This window comes from Drosophila bipectinata, chromosome 3R, assembly GCF_030179905.1.
Source record: "Drosophila bipectinata strain 14024-0381.07 chromosome 3R, DbipHiC1v2, whole genome shotgun sequence".
NCBI lineage: Eukaryota > Metazoa > Arthropoda > Insecta > Diptera > Drosophilidae > Drosophila > Drosophila bipectinata.
In genome coordinates, this window is record NC_091739.1 from 1725984 (window position 1) to 1741211 (window position 15228).

At 38.3% G+C, this 15228-nt stretch overlaps 3 protein-coding genes across 4 annotated transcripts; 1 reads left to right on the forward strand and 2 right to left on the reverse strand.

Annotated features, from left to right (window-relative positions):
• On the reverse strand, nucleotides 1–9631 carry Lgr1 (Leucine-rich repeat-containing G protein-coupled receptor 1). 2 transcript variants are annotated; one of them, XM_017249541.3, is made up of 18 exons: nucleotides 7992–8059; nucleotides 5359–5757; nucleotides 3866–4020; nucleotides 3690–3764; nucleotides 3551–3628; nucleotides 2933–3007; nucleotides 2793–2858; nucleotides 2662–2730; nucleotides 2514–2588; nucleotides 2340–2457; nucleotides 2099–2274; nucleotides 1854–2036; nucleotides 1635–1787; nucleotides 1294–1439; nucleotides 991–1219; nucleotides 738–933; nucleotides 460–656; nucleotides 7–399 (listed from the first exon to the last, which is right to left on the reverse strand). In XM_017249541.3, exons 2-18 carry the CDS (start codon nucleotides 5614–5616, stop codon nucleotides 234–236), a joined length of 2415 nt encoding a protein of 804 aa, XP_017105030.2. In that variant the 5' UTR covers nucleotides 5617–5757; nucleotides 7992–8059; the 3' UTR covers nucleotides 7–233. The 2 variants fall into 2 exon arrangements, with proteins under 2 accessions (XP_070136935.1, XP_017105030.2); XM_070280834.1 differs by lacking the exons at nucleotides 3551–3628; nucleotides 3690–3764; nucleotides 3866–4020; nucleotides 5359–5757; nucleotides 7992–8059 and adding an exon at nucleotides 9613–9631 and having other exon boundaries at nucleotides 1–399.
• Nucleotides 8574–9188, forward strand: Atg8b (Autophagy-related 8b). The gene has a single exon (XM_017249344.3). The coding sequence runs from the start codon at nucleotides 8726–8728 to the stop codon at nucleotides 9092–9094; it is 369 nt and encodes a 122-aa protein (XP_017104833.2). The 5' UTR covers nucleotides 8574–8725; the 3' UTR covers nucleotides 9095–9188.
• Nucleotides 9632–10364: 733 nt separating the features above from the next.
• On the reverse strand, nucleotides 10365–14552 carry Pxt (chorion peroxidase). The gene is made up of 8 exons (XM_017249550.3): nucleotides 14257–14552; nucleotides 13270–14045; nucleotides 12785–13211; nucleotides 11632–11959; nucleotides 11401–11575; nucleotides 11175–11333; nucleotides 10641–10960; nucleotides 10365–10584 (listed from the first exon to the last, which is right to left on the reverse strand). Exons 1-8 carry the CDS (start codon nucleotides 14432–14434, stop codon nucleotides 10518–10520), a joined length of 2430 nt encoding a protein of 809 aa, XP_017105039.2. The 5' UTR covers nucleotides 14435–14552; the 3' UTR covers nucleotides 10365–10517.
• Between the last annotated feature and the right edge of the window lie 676 nt (nucleotides 14553–15228).

Below are 15228 nucleotides of genomic sequence, written 5' to 3' on the forward strand. Positions count from 1 at the left end.
AAAAATTTCCGTGTAGCTAGCCATTCTTATTGGGTATAGTTTAGGTATATTTACATTAAACTATGAGTCGTAAACTAAATACTTATGACAAGGATTGTTTAACAATCTTATAGGTTTAAATTAACATCAATACTGAAATTCATAATTTAAACAGATAGCTAGGTTAGTAATTTATAGTTTATAGATATATCACATCAGGAGAAAACAGCAAATTAAAATACATAAACTTTAATTTAAACATAATCTTCGTTGCAAGTCAACATTTTCTGGGTTTCCACTTCTAGAGCGGGTGGTATTCTACAGGTGAGGGAGGAATGTCGGTGTATCGTGAATCGTGTTGTACCCATTCCAGAGGAGTTGTCCTTAGAGTTTACAGCATTCTTCCGGCATAAGCCCAATCTAAGTTTAAAAAGTTTTTAGAAAGTTCAAAGTCAAATAATAGCGAAGTATAATAATTACTTGCTCAACAATGTGTATAGATCCTGTCGGTACTGAGCTGTTAATATGGCGTACAAATAGGGATCTGCGCAGGAGTTCAATGGGTAAAAGAACACAAGCAGAATTTTTGAGTTGGTGACATTGATTAGCGGGAAGCCGGCCAATGCCGTTAGTCCAAAAAATGCGATTGGTGACCAACAAGCAAAATTTGTAAATACCTTTAAAAAGGAAAACAAAATTTTATCGGAAAACAATACTTTCATTACACGTCCATTTAATAAAAGTCAATTTCCACTTACCAGAAGAGCCATTTTCTTAGCCACGCTCAACTCTCCAGGATTGTTTTGACGTGCATGACGTGTCTCCCGACCCAAAGACAAATAAATTTTGGCGTAGCACACGGCAATGATGAAGAAGGCTACTCCGTTGCATCCCAGAATGGCAATCAGATACACCGTGTCGAAAGAATCTCGAACTTCCATCGGCAAACAGATGCTGCAGTAGCCCGAAGCGTCATTTCATTAAGTAATTAAGTTGGTTGCAAAAGCTCACCTGGTCGAGGAATAATTGCTAATACCAAACAAAGGCAGCGAGGACATGACCATCGAGTAAATCCAACCACCTAACATAATTATGGACGCAGAGCGCAATCTAATGCGTTTATTCAGATACATGGCCTGGGTTATGGCCACCCAGCGTTCGATAGTTATCAGGGTCAACGTGAACACCGACAGATGACTGGCAAATACAGTGAGAAAACCGGCAACTTTGCAACCCAACCCTTTGGAAAAAACAACAAGCAAGAAAATTAAAACCAAATCCGTGCATCCATGGAAAATTGGAAAAGACGCCCACCATATTGCCAATCGTAAGCGTAGTTGAAATACTCCCCCATGGAATGTGCATCGATGGAGGCCACCAAAAAGAGGTAGAGGCCCAAACATAGGTCCGCAAACGCCAGGTGACACATTAGGAAGCGTGCCACAGGTGTTATTTCAGGCCTGAAATGCATAATTAACAATATAAATGCCGAAAATACAAAAAAATTAGGGTTCCAATTTTATCTTGGGGATTGTGGGGTTTCATGATTCATATAACGATTTTTTAAGGTCAAACTTAGTTTCTAAAGTTCTTTTTTCTTAAATGCTCAATTTTTATGTGCAATGTTTCAATAAATAGAATTCGTTTCAATTTACCTTATCGATAGATTAACAGTCAGCACTGCTACATTTCCAACAACAGCCAGAGCCACCACAACCCATACGGAAATTCGTAGCCACTGGTAACCCATAACGTCCTCACACGGATTAAGAGCATTTGGCATGGGATAACACTCCACATTTGGTTTTCTTAGAGAATGTAACGTAGTAAAATTTATTATCAAAATATAAAATAAAGTTATTAAGTATGGTTACCTAAATGTAAAATTGCCACAAAACTCAGCGAATTGTTCATCGTCCGGATTAAGGGTTATTTCTTCATGGAAGTATCCTAGGTTCATAGCCGCATCGGCCATGTAATCAACGGAGGCGAATTGCGTAGAAACTACGTCTGTAGGCGATGCTTCTGAGCCAAATATACCATAACCGTCCGATTGACTATGCAAAAAAACAAAAAAAATCCAAAAAAAAGCCACTAAACTACTGACCTGCGTATTTACCTTTTTAAATTGTTAAGTATACTTCTCTCTTTTCGAGATATTCGTTCACCTTTGCACTGTGTCCTCCACTTTTCAATTTCATCCATCCTCTGAGCATGTCGCAGAGGATCATGCCGTGATGGAAATTGAAAAGCACAACAATGAAAAGAGTGGGTAAGGTAAGCCCTTTGTAGGTTCTAAGCAATTTAAAAAATCAATTGTCATCAATATCAATTGTTCCATGAATAAATCGTTTACTCACTCTAAAATTATATATTGAGGGTATCGTCTTCAGAGTGTGTGTGTTAAGTATGTACAAAGCTTCGATTGTTTGGAGTCCTGCAGAGGGCATTTCAACAATCGATGTACTGGACAAATCTCTGAAAAAAAAAACATTGGTTCTATAATAGTTTAATATTCATGCTGAAATACCGACAATTCTGTTATATCGATGATTCCATGGAAGGCATTGGTATGCAATTCCTTTAGTTTTCGGTTTTCTTTTAAAGAGCTATTAAAATAAACAACAATATTATTTAGTATTAGAGCCACTTGTGTTGTGCTTCCTGTTTACAAGTACTTACAGTTTTGCTATCTTCGACCCACAGAACGCCGAGTCGTCAACATAGCTAATGTCATTGTTTGCCAAAATTCTGTAAAGGTCGGAGCTCTTGAATGGTTTACTTTACTATTTGCAAAAGATTTTTATACATACAATTGTGCAGTTTTTACTTTAATAGATTTTGCATCTATTCTAGTTATTTGATTGTTATCGAGATCGCTGGGACAAAAAAAGGTTTATTTATTAAAAAAATTTGAAATAAAATATTTAAAGTTTCATAAATTTGCACTCACATCATTTGCAGAATATTGTAGGGTGGTAGATGTGTTAAATCCGGAACCCTGGTGAGTCCACTGTTTATGATGCGTCTGCAAGGAAAAATGTTGCAATTAAATTTTATAAGTCTCTCATATTTTTTGGTATTAGCACTCTGCTACCATGGATTCGAATATATATTATATATCATTTTTAAAAAACTATTTTTTTTTTTAAACCATTTTTAAAAACACTCTTTGTGAAGCAGAGGAAAAAATAGTTTGTCTTCTGCGTTTAAGCTTCTTATTTGCTATAAAAACTTAGTTTTCTGCCACGCAGTAAACAGGATTTTCAAGCTAAAGGCCAAAACGGGAACCGCAAACTTGAGACCTTTCATAGCTATTTGTAGATGTTTTACATTGAAGAAAAATTAACTTCTTTAAGGACTTGTGTTACCTTACAAGTTGTTTTACTCTGTTACATATTTACTATATGTAACTGAAGAGTGTAAATTATGTAAATTGTAAATTGTGTAAAATATCGTCACTAGGTGGGCCGACAGCCTTTGAAATTGGGGCTGTTTGAAAGTTGCGAGAGTTTATTACTTATGGCTTAATTTCTGCCTCCCTCATCTAATTGAACAGTTTTTGGCTTACATTATTTCCACAGTATCCGAAATTCCGAAAAATACGTCCTTGGATAGAAAGGTTAGCTTGGGAGCATTTGCAATGTAGCTGCAATTCAAAAACCAAAATCGCTTGTTAAAGGACCTTGCCAATTATCATTAAGCCTTACATTGTGCGTAGGAGCTTTAAATTAGCGAAAGCCCCATCTTGTATCAATTCCAGCTGTAAGCAGTCGGTGAAGGCGCTGCGATGTCGTTTGAAAATAAACATAAGGATGTGTCTCTGAATATATGTATGTCCGTTGCCTATGCACTGTTCGCACATAGGATAACCGCAACTACTCACACATCCATCAAGGTTTGGGCGTAGACTTTCAGGCCCGTGGCGCGAAGGCGAGGCAGGCCCGCCGTCGCAATTGTCAGTCGCTGCATGGCCATCGTTAGTGTTTGTGGTACTCGGGTGAGCGCCTCCCCCTCGCAGCGACACTCCGCTTCCTCGCTCTGGAAGTTGTATAAAATGTGGTTAGTGTCCCCTCATATAGTGGGCAACCAAAGGATATGCTACTCAGTTAAAATTGCTGTACTAATTAGATTGATTTTGACCCATAAAGTTTGCCTTTGGGTGAAGCATTCATATAGAGGGATGGACAGACGGACATGCTGATCAAGAATATATTGGGGTCAGATGATTCTTTCTTTATGTTACATACATTCACACGACTACAAAATGGTGCTCCGCCAATTTTCTATATTTTTATACCCTTGCAGAGGGTATTATAATTTTGTCCAAAAGTGTGCAACGCAGTGAAGGAGACATCTCCGACCCTATAAAGTATATATATTCTTGATCAGGATCACCTCCTGAGTTGATATGAGCATGTCCGTCTGTCCGTCTGTCCGTCTGTCCGTCTGTCTGTCTGTCCGTCTGTCTGTTTCTACGCAAACTAGTCTCTCAGTTTTAAAGCTATCGTCTTGAAACTTTGCACACACCCTTCTTTCCTTTGCACGCAGTATATAAGTCGGAACGGCCCGGATCGGCCGACTATATCCTATAGCTGCCATATAACTGATTGATCGGAAATGGTATAACTTTGGTATTTTTAGAGTTAGAGAGTTCAAATTTTAGGTGAGAGCTATTTTTGGCAAAATAATACGACATGCCAAATTTCATAAGGATCGGCCGACTATATCCTATAGCTGTCATATAACTGAACGATCGGAAATGACCCAACTTTCGTTTTTTTGAAGATAGAAAGCTGGAACTTGGTACAGACTCTATTTTTGGTCAGTTGATCCAACCTACCAAATTTCTTTAGGATCGGCCGACTATATCCTATAGCTGCCATATAACTGAACGATCGGAAATGGTATTTGGTAGAAATATCAACTTTCGTATTTTTGAAGATAGAAGCTTGGGACTTTTTTTTAGATTTTGTATTGTAATAAATTGGAGTATATATTCCTATTCCCATAAGGATCGGCCAACTATATCCGATGTTTGCGATATATATCCGGTTTTAACTGCAAGGGTATATAAACTTCGGCTCCGCCCGAAGTTAGCTTTCCTTTCTTGTTTCAATGTAAAACAGATTATTTAAAATTGTTTAAATTATTTATTTTCTTAAAAAGTTACACTAGTTTTAAGTTGAACTTTTTTGATATTTATCTTTAAAAAATATTAAAATAACATTAAGTAAAGTCCCTACTCCTCAAACTTTAATTGTCGAACTACGAGGCCACAAGTGTTTATCTCTCAAAAGCAAACGAACAACCTGTGTGTCCCTGCCCTTTGAGGGAAAACATAGAAGTGATGGCGAAATATATGTATCAATCACTTACTTGATTAGTTGCATTCCAGCAGCAACACTTCCACGGGGGCAATGTCAATGTCGGCGGTGGCGCTTGACCCGATGACACGTCGGTGGGATTGGGGTCGGGGCGCAGATCGGAACTGCCATTGGGAAAGACATTGAAACCATTATAGCTGTCGTGGCAGCTGGCTGAAGTCGCGTATACGCCGTGGAGCCAACAAAGTTTTGTCAATAGCAGGTGGTGGAGAAGCAAGCGGAAAACGAACTTGGGTAACACACACTTCATGATTGCCTTTTGTGCCGGACCACGTTTGCTCCGATTTCCGGCTCTGCACACGCCTCTAAAAGGAATTTGTGCGGTTCATTTTTATGATGGACTTTCTATTTTAGCATTTTTTTTCCTTCAGCTGCATTGGCTTATTTGAAACTGCCGGGAATTGGGAAAAAAGATATACATAAAATAAATGTTACGGGACTGCATCCACAATAAAGTCATCGTCAGTATGTAGGCAAAATAAGGGAATGATAAAAATAAATAGCCAGTGACTTGCTGGTCAATCTGATGATATTTGGCAGGTTGTGAATTAAACAGTCACGTTTGGTGGCGGGAACGCGTGTTTGATTGATTTTCAAATCCGTACAAAAGCAAATGACAAATCAGAAAATCAACCGCAACTATTGACAGCGAAATTCTACGGCAATCAGCGTCGCTAAGGGTCGCCTTAGGATGGACCGAGCAGGATAGACACACTAAACACACTTGACGAGGACACTGACACGGAAAACAGGACAGACAAACAAATTCAGAGCAAACAGAAGGCGATCAAGTGCACATCAGTGGAGTTTACTAATTAACATATGTTATCACAGGCATAAAATTCATATTTAACCTATTATTTTTAGACACAATGCTTCGATCTCTGCCTGTTTGCCTGCCAAGTCCACACATCTCGTTTCGCAGGCCCTATACGTATGCATGCATTTATATCTATATTGAATGCCCCACGAGCCGTGACAGCTTTACACCTCTGTTTGTTCTTTATTTTAGTTCTCACCAGCTAATTGAAATATTCAGTTTTGCGTAATTAGAGCTCTCGTAAACAGAGATTGGTCAGGAGAGTCGTTCCGGTCTCTACTCCTAGACGCTGGAATCCAACTACATACTTAAACTCTAACTGCTTATCTGTTTCTCCGGACCTCAAAAGATAGCCGACAGGTGTGCGCCGGGTTCCTACCTTTAATTAACAAATATTTGTTCTCGCATGTGCTCCAGCTAGCATTATTGTCTCGAATTTTTCGGCCGGAGTGCACAATTCGACAGTTGCCCAAAAGGTGAATATTAAAAAAAATAATTAACGTCTTCGGCTAGGTCGCCTCCCCACGAAATGATCGAGTTGCCGTGAACTTTGCGACGGAATTCGGGTCAATCTGTACACGTAACTCTTCAAGGGTGACAAAAATTCAAGAAAAAATAAGGTGCCAATCACGTCATGAAACACAATATATGTAGCTTGAAAAGATTAATGTTAATAATAAAATGATTTGAGTATACAATTGTGCCACCGAGGAAGCAGTATAGAATGAGTTAAACAAATTATTTGCACAATATTTTCCTTGATTGGAAGCTGGGACTGATTGTTTGCATTAAAATCGGGCACCCGGAATCCAGATAGTTAGCAGTTTTGAATTCCATTTAATGTAGTCCAACACATGGCCCGCACCAATGACACTTAACTGAACAACAACTAATTTTCCTTAATACGTTTATTACGCTCCTTTACAGCTTTTAATGGTGCATACTCGATTTATTCCACTAGGGTCTGGGCCCAATACTCACGATTAGAAAATTAGAAAATTATGTCAAATTATTTTAATTGTTATTAAAAACATTATACATAGTTGGAAACTCTTCTCAAAGGACAGCAGAGAATCGACACATTTATGTAGGTGGTCACTAAAAGTTTGTCGTGTACAGTAACTTTTTTTAGTTACTTAGTCGAAAGAACATTAGAAATATTACAAAGGAGATTCGTCGACATTTTTTAATAGTTTCAATGGAATCATGTTCAATTGGACATGAACATTAGCTTCATTAGTTTTCAAAAAACTTTTAACATTTCGTCATATGCTTAACGCTTCCTCACTGATTATTTGAATTAGCTCCCACAATACAATCAAGAAGATTACTTTTCAGATTATGGAATAATATTTGTGATTTGTTTCGCACCCGTGAGTTTCATTAGTAATTGTTATTTACGCTCGCTGCACAGATACATAGATTAACGAACTGAATAAGAACTTATCGCCTATTAAAATCGGAAGTGTATGTTCGGGCAAATCAACTTTGATCATTTTATGGGATTTCTGCACAAACAATCACATTTCTTTTTCGAAGGTTGGATCATGTAATAAACAATTGCTACGAAATAATGAAAACTATAACAAGCACGAGTATATTTTTAATTATTTTAGTCAGGCGGTTAATTTTTGTTATTCATTTCACAACATATTTCACAAGGGTGTATTTTATTTTCTTAAACCCAAACACCACATAAAGGATTTTCTACCACTTTTTCTAGCACCATGGTCCTTTATAATTGTATTAGACCAAGACATTCACCGATTCACTTTTATAGCCACAAGGATTCGGAGAGATTTCACCTGTTGCAGTTGGTAGCCAAAAACGAAATGCGCCTTCAACCAAACTGAAACTGTGTGACACCCACACGAGGCGAGCCGAAGCAACCGAGCCGGGCAGATCCGAGGTATTGGAATCAGCGTACGAGTGCGAAGAACCGGGCAGCTCCAGAACCAATGGAGGAATGAGAGCTCCGAAGCAGAGCCAAGGTTTGAGCGTTGGCAAAAATAATCTGTTGCGGGCCAGCAAAATGTACACTGAATAAAACAAATTTTATAACAGAATACAAAAATATATAACACAATAAAGTATAAGTTTTATAAATTAAAAATCTTTTATATTATTCGGAACTCCTGTTTAAATTGTTATCTGACTATTATTTTTTTTTTGAGTTTATTTTATTTTATTTATTTTTTGTTTTTTATTAATTAACTTATGAAATGCTTTGCACTAAAGCGTATATATTGTTTACATTATTTCTTCCTCCTGCCGCGACCGACATTAAGTTTCTTTTTACTTTAAAACCCATTTTTTTTTGTTTTGACCTCTCTAAAATATATACATACATACATACATATGTCTAATTGAGAGCCAAAGGTGGCGTTTCCTTAGTTGCCAAAACCAGCTGTGGCACTAGAGAAGAGAAATCGAAAACTATATTGGAAAAAAAAATTCAGCCGGGCACAGTATTATTACCAAATCCAAAACCGAATTTATTTTTTCGCACCAAATCGTTTTGCAAACAAGTCGGTATCCAATGGACATGCACTTTCAGTACAAGAAGGATCACACCTTCGACAGGCGTCGCAACGAGGGCGACAAAATCCGACGCAAGTACCCGGACCGTGTTCCAGTGATTGTCGAAAAGGCGCCGAAGACCCGCCACCCTGAGCTGGACAAGAAGAAGTACCTGGTTCCAGCTGACTTGACATTGGGTCAGTTCTACTTCCTTATTCGCAAGCGCATCCACCTTCGTCCGGACGACGCACTTTTCTTTTTCGTGAACAACGTTATACCTCCAACGTCGGCCACTATGGGAGCCCTGTACCAGGAACATAAGGACAAGGACTACTTTCTCTACATTTCTTACTCCGATGAGAATGTCTATGGGCATGGGCATCAATAATCGATTTAAGTTTAGTTGTCACTTTGTTCCATTCGCGAGATCCTCAATAAAACACAATGACGGGCCCTAACCCATATGAGCAGCCAAAAGTCGACATCGTCAGAGCTCATGCTGTGCAAAATAATCATCTCCGTTGGCGGTACATCCCCAGTCTGCTTAAGCCCATCTAAATACACCCCTTGTCTTTTTGGGTTTTTTGGAAAAAAACAGAAATTAAATTAACGTTTCAAAACATGTAGTGAACTCGCGACTTAATTATAATTCACAAATCGATAGCCTGTCCCATTGGGAGTACCGACAAATTTTAATTTAGGCATCTTTTATTTTTTTTGTTACTTAGGTTTACTAATTGGTGAAAATATATCCATGAAACCAGTTTTATTCTGACAAAAGCGTGCTTCAAAAGCATGCAATAAAACTTCGATGGCATCCATTCGACAACTTGTGGTCGAAGTGTTTGGTTGATTCGGCGGTGCACCAAAACAATGTTTATTGACCATTTAATTGACACCACTTACCTGAATTAGCAAAGGAAACTTTTCATGGCACTTGAATTATATTTATTACCATAGAAATATTGATGGAATACTTCCAGACGCCCACAAGCTATTTATGTCTGGTTTAACTTTTGTTGTTTGTGTTCAATCAAAATTGTTCGGAAAGCCCCAATAATAAAGAATTGAGTTTTACTGCCGGGCTAGGCACAGATTTCAAAGGGAAACACTATGTCTGACACAACTGATTAGTTCACATGACTTACGTTAAGTACATAAAATTAGATTAACAAATAACAAATACTAAGGCTAAACAAGACTTCACAGATACCTGTATGTTGACACTCACCTGCCCGCGAAGTCGAGCGGAATTGATTTAGACATATAATAATATTCTGTTATACATTTTAATTTAGCTTGAAATTTGCATATCATGTTATTTACAAATGCGAACATCCACTAATTGACTAGATAATCCAAGAGCGAATCTACGCCAGAAACAATAAAACTCAACCAAAATATATTCACATATGTATATATTTCATAAGAGAAACAGTAGCCGAAGTGCAAATCAAATTAGCAGAATTAATTAATACATTTTTGAGAGGCCATATAAAGAAACCAGCTCTGTTGTCGGAAAAAATATTTGTCTCCTAGCCAACAATGTAATGTTTAAAAGAGTAAGGCAGGACGAGGAGGTCCGAGAGATTTTATAAAAAAAAGAGAGTTCTTTAGTAGCAACTTGCGTATTATTAGCAATGAAAATCAGCTTAATATCTGGATCCAATTCGATTTCGACCTTTATTATGGTTTCTTTGTTCAGCCGCAGTTACATAAAACGGGGATATACCATTCATTGGAACATTCGCATACAAAAATACAGTTTAAAAGCTTGATAAACGAATTTAAAAATCAGTTTGCACATTATCTTAAGTGCGCCATGCAAGCAAATTAACAGAAGGCAAGTTTGGATCGTCACAGCCAATCATTTGGTTTCTGTAAGGAAGTATTAAGCATTAAAGTAAATTGTATCCCTTTTTAACATCACTCACTCTGGGTGATCCGCCCGGACAAAAGCAGCAACGGGAACAGCCTGCAGTGTTAATCGATCGGAATTGTCGCACAGAATGCGCGCCAATGTCACTTTTTTCAGCTCCTGCAGCTGTTGTGGGTTAAAGGCCCCCGGATTGGTTGCCTTGTCGTACTCATAGAAGTATCGGTCGCCTTGCTTGAATCGCGCAAACTGATCTCCTATAATTTCTGCAAAGGTCCCGCCTACCACGCCCCCTTCAACGGACTGTTCCAGCAAGCCACCCACCCACAAATCAATGTCGTCGGGGGTGCGATAGGCACGAGCCAACTTCTGTCCGATCTATGAAATAAAAAAAATCTGTTCTTAAGAAAATAAATTATACATACATATACATAAAATGGCTTTGATTACCGTACAATGAATAAACTTAGGAACTTGCTTTAGAATGCTTAGTTGATACGTGATTTGTTCAATATTTAATATTTGTTTTAGCATTTTAAATAGCCGTGTGTATTTTTTTTGTTGCCGACCAACACAAATTTCATTAACTTACCTCGCTGGGGAACTGCAGAAAACTCTCCAACTTTGGCGCTCCCATCAGCTCCAGGTAATCGTTATAGCTACGAAGACCCTGGTCGCGACCTCTCTGAATATTGATAGCAGCCAAGTCAAGGCCGAATGGATTGTCCCCACGGAAGAGGAAACGACTAAGCTGCTCAGAGAGAAAGCATTTTAGATACAAACAAAAAATAAAAAATATCAAGAGGTAAGGTACTTACTCCTTGTGTGATTGAGCTATCCACCTGCTGCATCGGCTGAGTATAGAGAGTACGCAGCATATCGTCATAAAATTCACGTTTTCGCATACGGGAAGGATTAAACATCACATCTGGGATATTAACCACTTCGTCGATGTGGCCGTGCTCTTGTCTAATATGAAACTTGCCGTCGACGCTATTGAAAGTGTAATTTAATTTATAGGCAGGGCAGCACACACTCATTGATCCTACCTCGAATGACCCATGCGAAAGGCAGCTCCCGAAAATTCATTGGTTATGGCCGGATTTACCTCAACATTATAGCTTCGAGCATATCCCTCATGAAGAGGAGCCAATCCGAAGCGCTTCATTTGCTGCGGTCCAATTATGATGGGCAAGAACTCATTATACGTTATGTGTTGCATTTCAGCAATGACAATGCGCCGTGCCTCTTGGAAAAGCCATTCATCAGTAGCTGAAGGATTCAGTTGCTGCAAAACGTCCGCTACACGATTGTGCTCTCGAGCAAGAAGAATCTGAAGAGTGATGAGCGAAATGATTTGATTGGTGCGGCCATCGCCTGAAAAGGAAAACAACAAGTTTTAACAAAGAAAAAGGTTATGATTATATCATAAGCGTATTGTCGTTTTCATGGAATATTAAAAATGTTCTAAGGGAACAATAGAGGAATAGTTAAATTATAAAAATTATAAATTAATTCAAATTATTTTTAAATTAATTCAAATGAATTAATTTCATTAATTCAAAGATTAATACAAATTCTGTCCCTATACAGTCCTTATTATAATAGTCCTTATGGTATACCTCTAGTAAAACATAAGTTGATTGAAAAAAGTATAGCTGCCCTGCCAATGCATTCTTCAAAATTTTTAGAGGAATATTTCCGAAAACTCATATATATTTTATGGTAAATATCAATTTGGTAAATATCAATTATGGTCAAATATCAATAAATGCAGAATCGATTTTAAAAGAGTAAAAAAATGGATAGAAATCTTAAGATGATTTGTTGTATTTTGTTGTAACCTTAAGCTTAACAACAAAATTTTTGCATTGACCTGAGTTGAACGTCCGTCGTTAGAGCAGTTTTGCCATACCGAGAAAACTTGAAAGCGCTCTACTGACAGCCAGAGTACACAAAATCTACAATACCAACCGTCTGCCCTTTGAAACACTACTTCTTTAACTAATTCCTAGTTTTTGCTTGATTTTTGGCTTTTAGATGATTCGGTGATGAGTTTTGCTGTACTGCTGTTAATATTTCTTAATAACAATCTACAATAATATATTTCATAAAAAAGGATATTTAATTTAGTTAAACTGTTAGAAACTTCAACAAAATTATTGAAAAGTGGTCGCCGAATTAACCTTACATTTTTCTTACCCGAGTTAAAACAAGATTTCCCAGCTTCCTCGCTTGGACAAGCCTTCTTATCATTGGTTAGTGGCAACAGCTCCCTGCCAAAATCGTTGAGCATTTCCAAACGTCCACCTCGAAAGGCTCGAAGGTCACGGGATGCCTGCTCACTGGATCCATAAACCGGTGAGGCATCTATAAAGTGCGTTACCTTGCTAAGCTGTCTGCCATAGCCCAGTTGACAGTCGGGACTCGGCACCAAAGACAAACGCACAAAGTTCAGGCACCGTACACCAAAAGACGCGAAAAACTCGTCTTCTGGATCAACATGGATTGGCATACAGGCAAAGTGCCTTTGCTGCGGACTGAGCGCTATTTTTCCCTCAGGGGAGCAGCACTGTACAAGATTGCCATCCTCTAGTCTCACAGACGAAGTTTGAGACACGTCATGGGCCTAGAAAGTAACAAAAATTGTAAATTGCTGCTCCATCATATAAATGTAACGCAAATACCAAAACTTGTCCAAACTGCATAACCAAGAGATTATATTTGGGATGGGGTCGGTCCACATCTGCCAGCAGAGTCCGCGAGATTTTACGTGCACCCTGCAGTGGGGTGCCATCGGCAGAGTGGGCGCGCGGTGTCCAGATTCCATCCTCATACGCAGGGGGCAAAAGTCGTTCCATCGGCTGGCCAGCAGCTCCCCATAGCGAACGCTGAGGCAGGGGATTGTTGCAAGTTCCGTCCAAACTGCGAAACACCGATTGAATGTCACGGCAAATAGGCGGCGGCTGGCAGTGCTTTGCCAGCGGAGTCTCCGTGAATTTGGTTGGCACGTTATTAGTAATAAAATCGTCCAGAGGTACTTGCTCTTTCTGGCCAAAAAGCTGGGTGGTAATAACTTGTTCGATGGCACTATTGGAAATGGCAAAGTTGTGCAAATCATCCTTGGCGGTTGAGTGGAACACCAGTCCGTGGGCGAAATCGGGGAAACCTCTTCGCACAGGAATCTGAGCCACTCCGTGCATTAGATGCTCAAAGTTCCGACGCGCCTCCTCCAAAACTGATGGAGACAATATGGCGGGCAACCCGGATCGCCGCTCTTTGGCGCTCGCGGGCCGTGGGGCAGTGTGATTTTGCCCTGTCTGACAACAGTATCCAAATTTACCAGCAGGAAGATCACAAATTTGCGGCTTTTCGTGGCTTTCCATGCGCACATGGGCGGGGCATTGAATTTGAGGTACGCATTTGATACCCAGCTTGCATGGGCGACATTTTTTCAAAAGACCTAATAATGAGGCGCATGTAATGTACGTATGTACAAACATATGTATGTACATATGTATGTATGTTAAGTGCCGTTAGAAAAAAAAGGTAGGTGAAATAATAAAATGGTGGGAAAACTAGATGCCAATTTTTTCAATGTAACTGTTAAAGCCATAGCGAATTGTTACTTATTTTAGCAGATTTACATCATTATTTTCCATGCTTTTTCTTACCACTTTCAAGTTTGGCATTCGTTTTAATGCCTTCAGTCGTTGGCGCAGCAATTCGTAAAGGCTCATCTTTTTCAAAACGGTTTTGACGCGGTGTAAATGCTGCGGCACTCGATCCCTGATATTGTGTGCACATTAATATATGCCAAAATAACAGCAATCCACTTAACATGCGCAGCATTTCGAAATGAATAACAAAATTACGTGTTTATTACTTTTGATATTAAAAAGTACAACTGGTGCACATAGCTCTCAAAATTTCGTTTGACTGTAAGCGACTTGATATACTCAGAAGCTGGCGGGAAAGTTTAAGTGTTAGGCAACACGTTAAAAAAGCGAAGGGCTAAAAAAAAAACAGAAAATTACTAAAAAAAACATTAAAATCTAACTTTTGTTTTTACAATTTATACATTTTTTTTTAAACTTTACTTTTTATGCAAATTGCGCCAATTTTTATCAGTTTTCGTTCACATATTACTTAACCTTCGTGTACGTGATTTTTAATCTATTAGGCCATCATAACAGGGCAACAGAGCAGGCCTAATAAATAGTAAAATAAAATATTTAATTTTTTAATAACACAAATAAGACACACACAGTTGTGAAAAACAATTACATACTTTTAACCGTTAGCTCTTATAATAAGTTCACAAGTGAAAAAAATATCACATACTTTTAAGCTTTTAGTGATAACGAGCGTACTTGGAAAGTAATTTTTATACAGTTTTTTATTTTTATATTTCATTAAAGTTTTTTTGTATATTTGGACAACTAAAACTAGCTAAAATTCATTATACAAGTTTGTATTAAAATTTAAACCAAGTTGCGCTTTGGATGTCGAGCTGCCAACCAGTTTAATTTTGACCAGTACTGCTAAACAAAAATTTTTATTAGTGCCAATTACTACTTTTTTCCCCTTGTAAACTTTTATATCTATTAAAATTTGAGGTAGGTGGGGACAATGCTTACAGATCT

Coding starts and splice junctions, on each gene's coding strand:
- Pxt (XM_017249550.3), bottom strand. CDS start 14,434: ATGCTGCGCATGTTAAGTGGATTGCTGTTATTTTGGCATATATTAATG. Junction 14,046..14,256: donor GAATGCCAAACTTGAAAGTG/GTAAGAAAAAGC, acceptor CCTCATTATTAG/GTCTTTTGAAAAAATGTCGC. Junction 11,576..11,631: donor TTTCGCATGGGTCATTCGAG/GTAGGATCAATG, acceptor CACTTTCAATAG/CGTCGACGGCAAGTTTCATA.
- Atg8b (XM_017249344.3), top strand. CDS start 8,726: ATGGACATGCACTTTCAGTACAAGAAGGATCACACCTTCGACAGGCGT.
- Lgr1 (XM_017249541.3), bottom strand. CDS start 5,616: ATGAAGTGTGTGTTACCCAAGTTCGTTTTCCGCTTGCTTCTCCACCAC. Junction 3,629..3,689: donor TTAAAGCTCCTACGCACAAT/GTAAGGCTTAAT, acceptor TTTGAATTGCAG/CTACATTGCAAATGCTCCCA. Junction 2,859..2,932: donor TACAATATTCTGCAAATGAT/GTGAGTGCAAAT, acceptor TTTTTGTCCCAG/CGATCTCGATAACAATCAAA.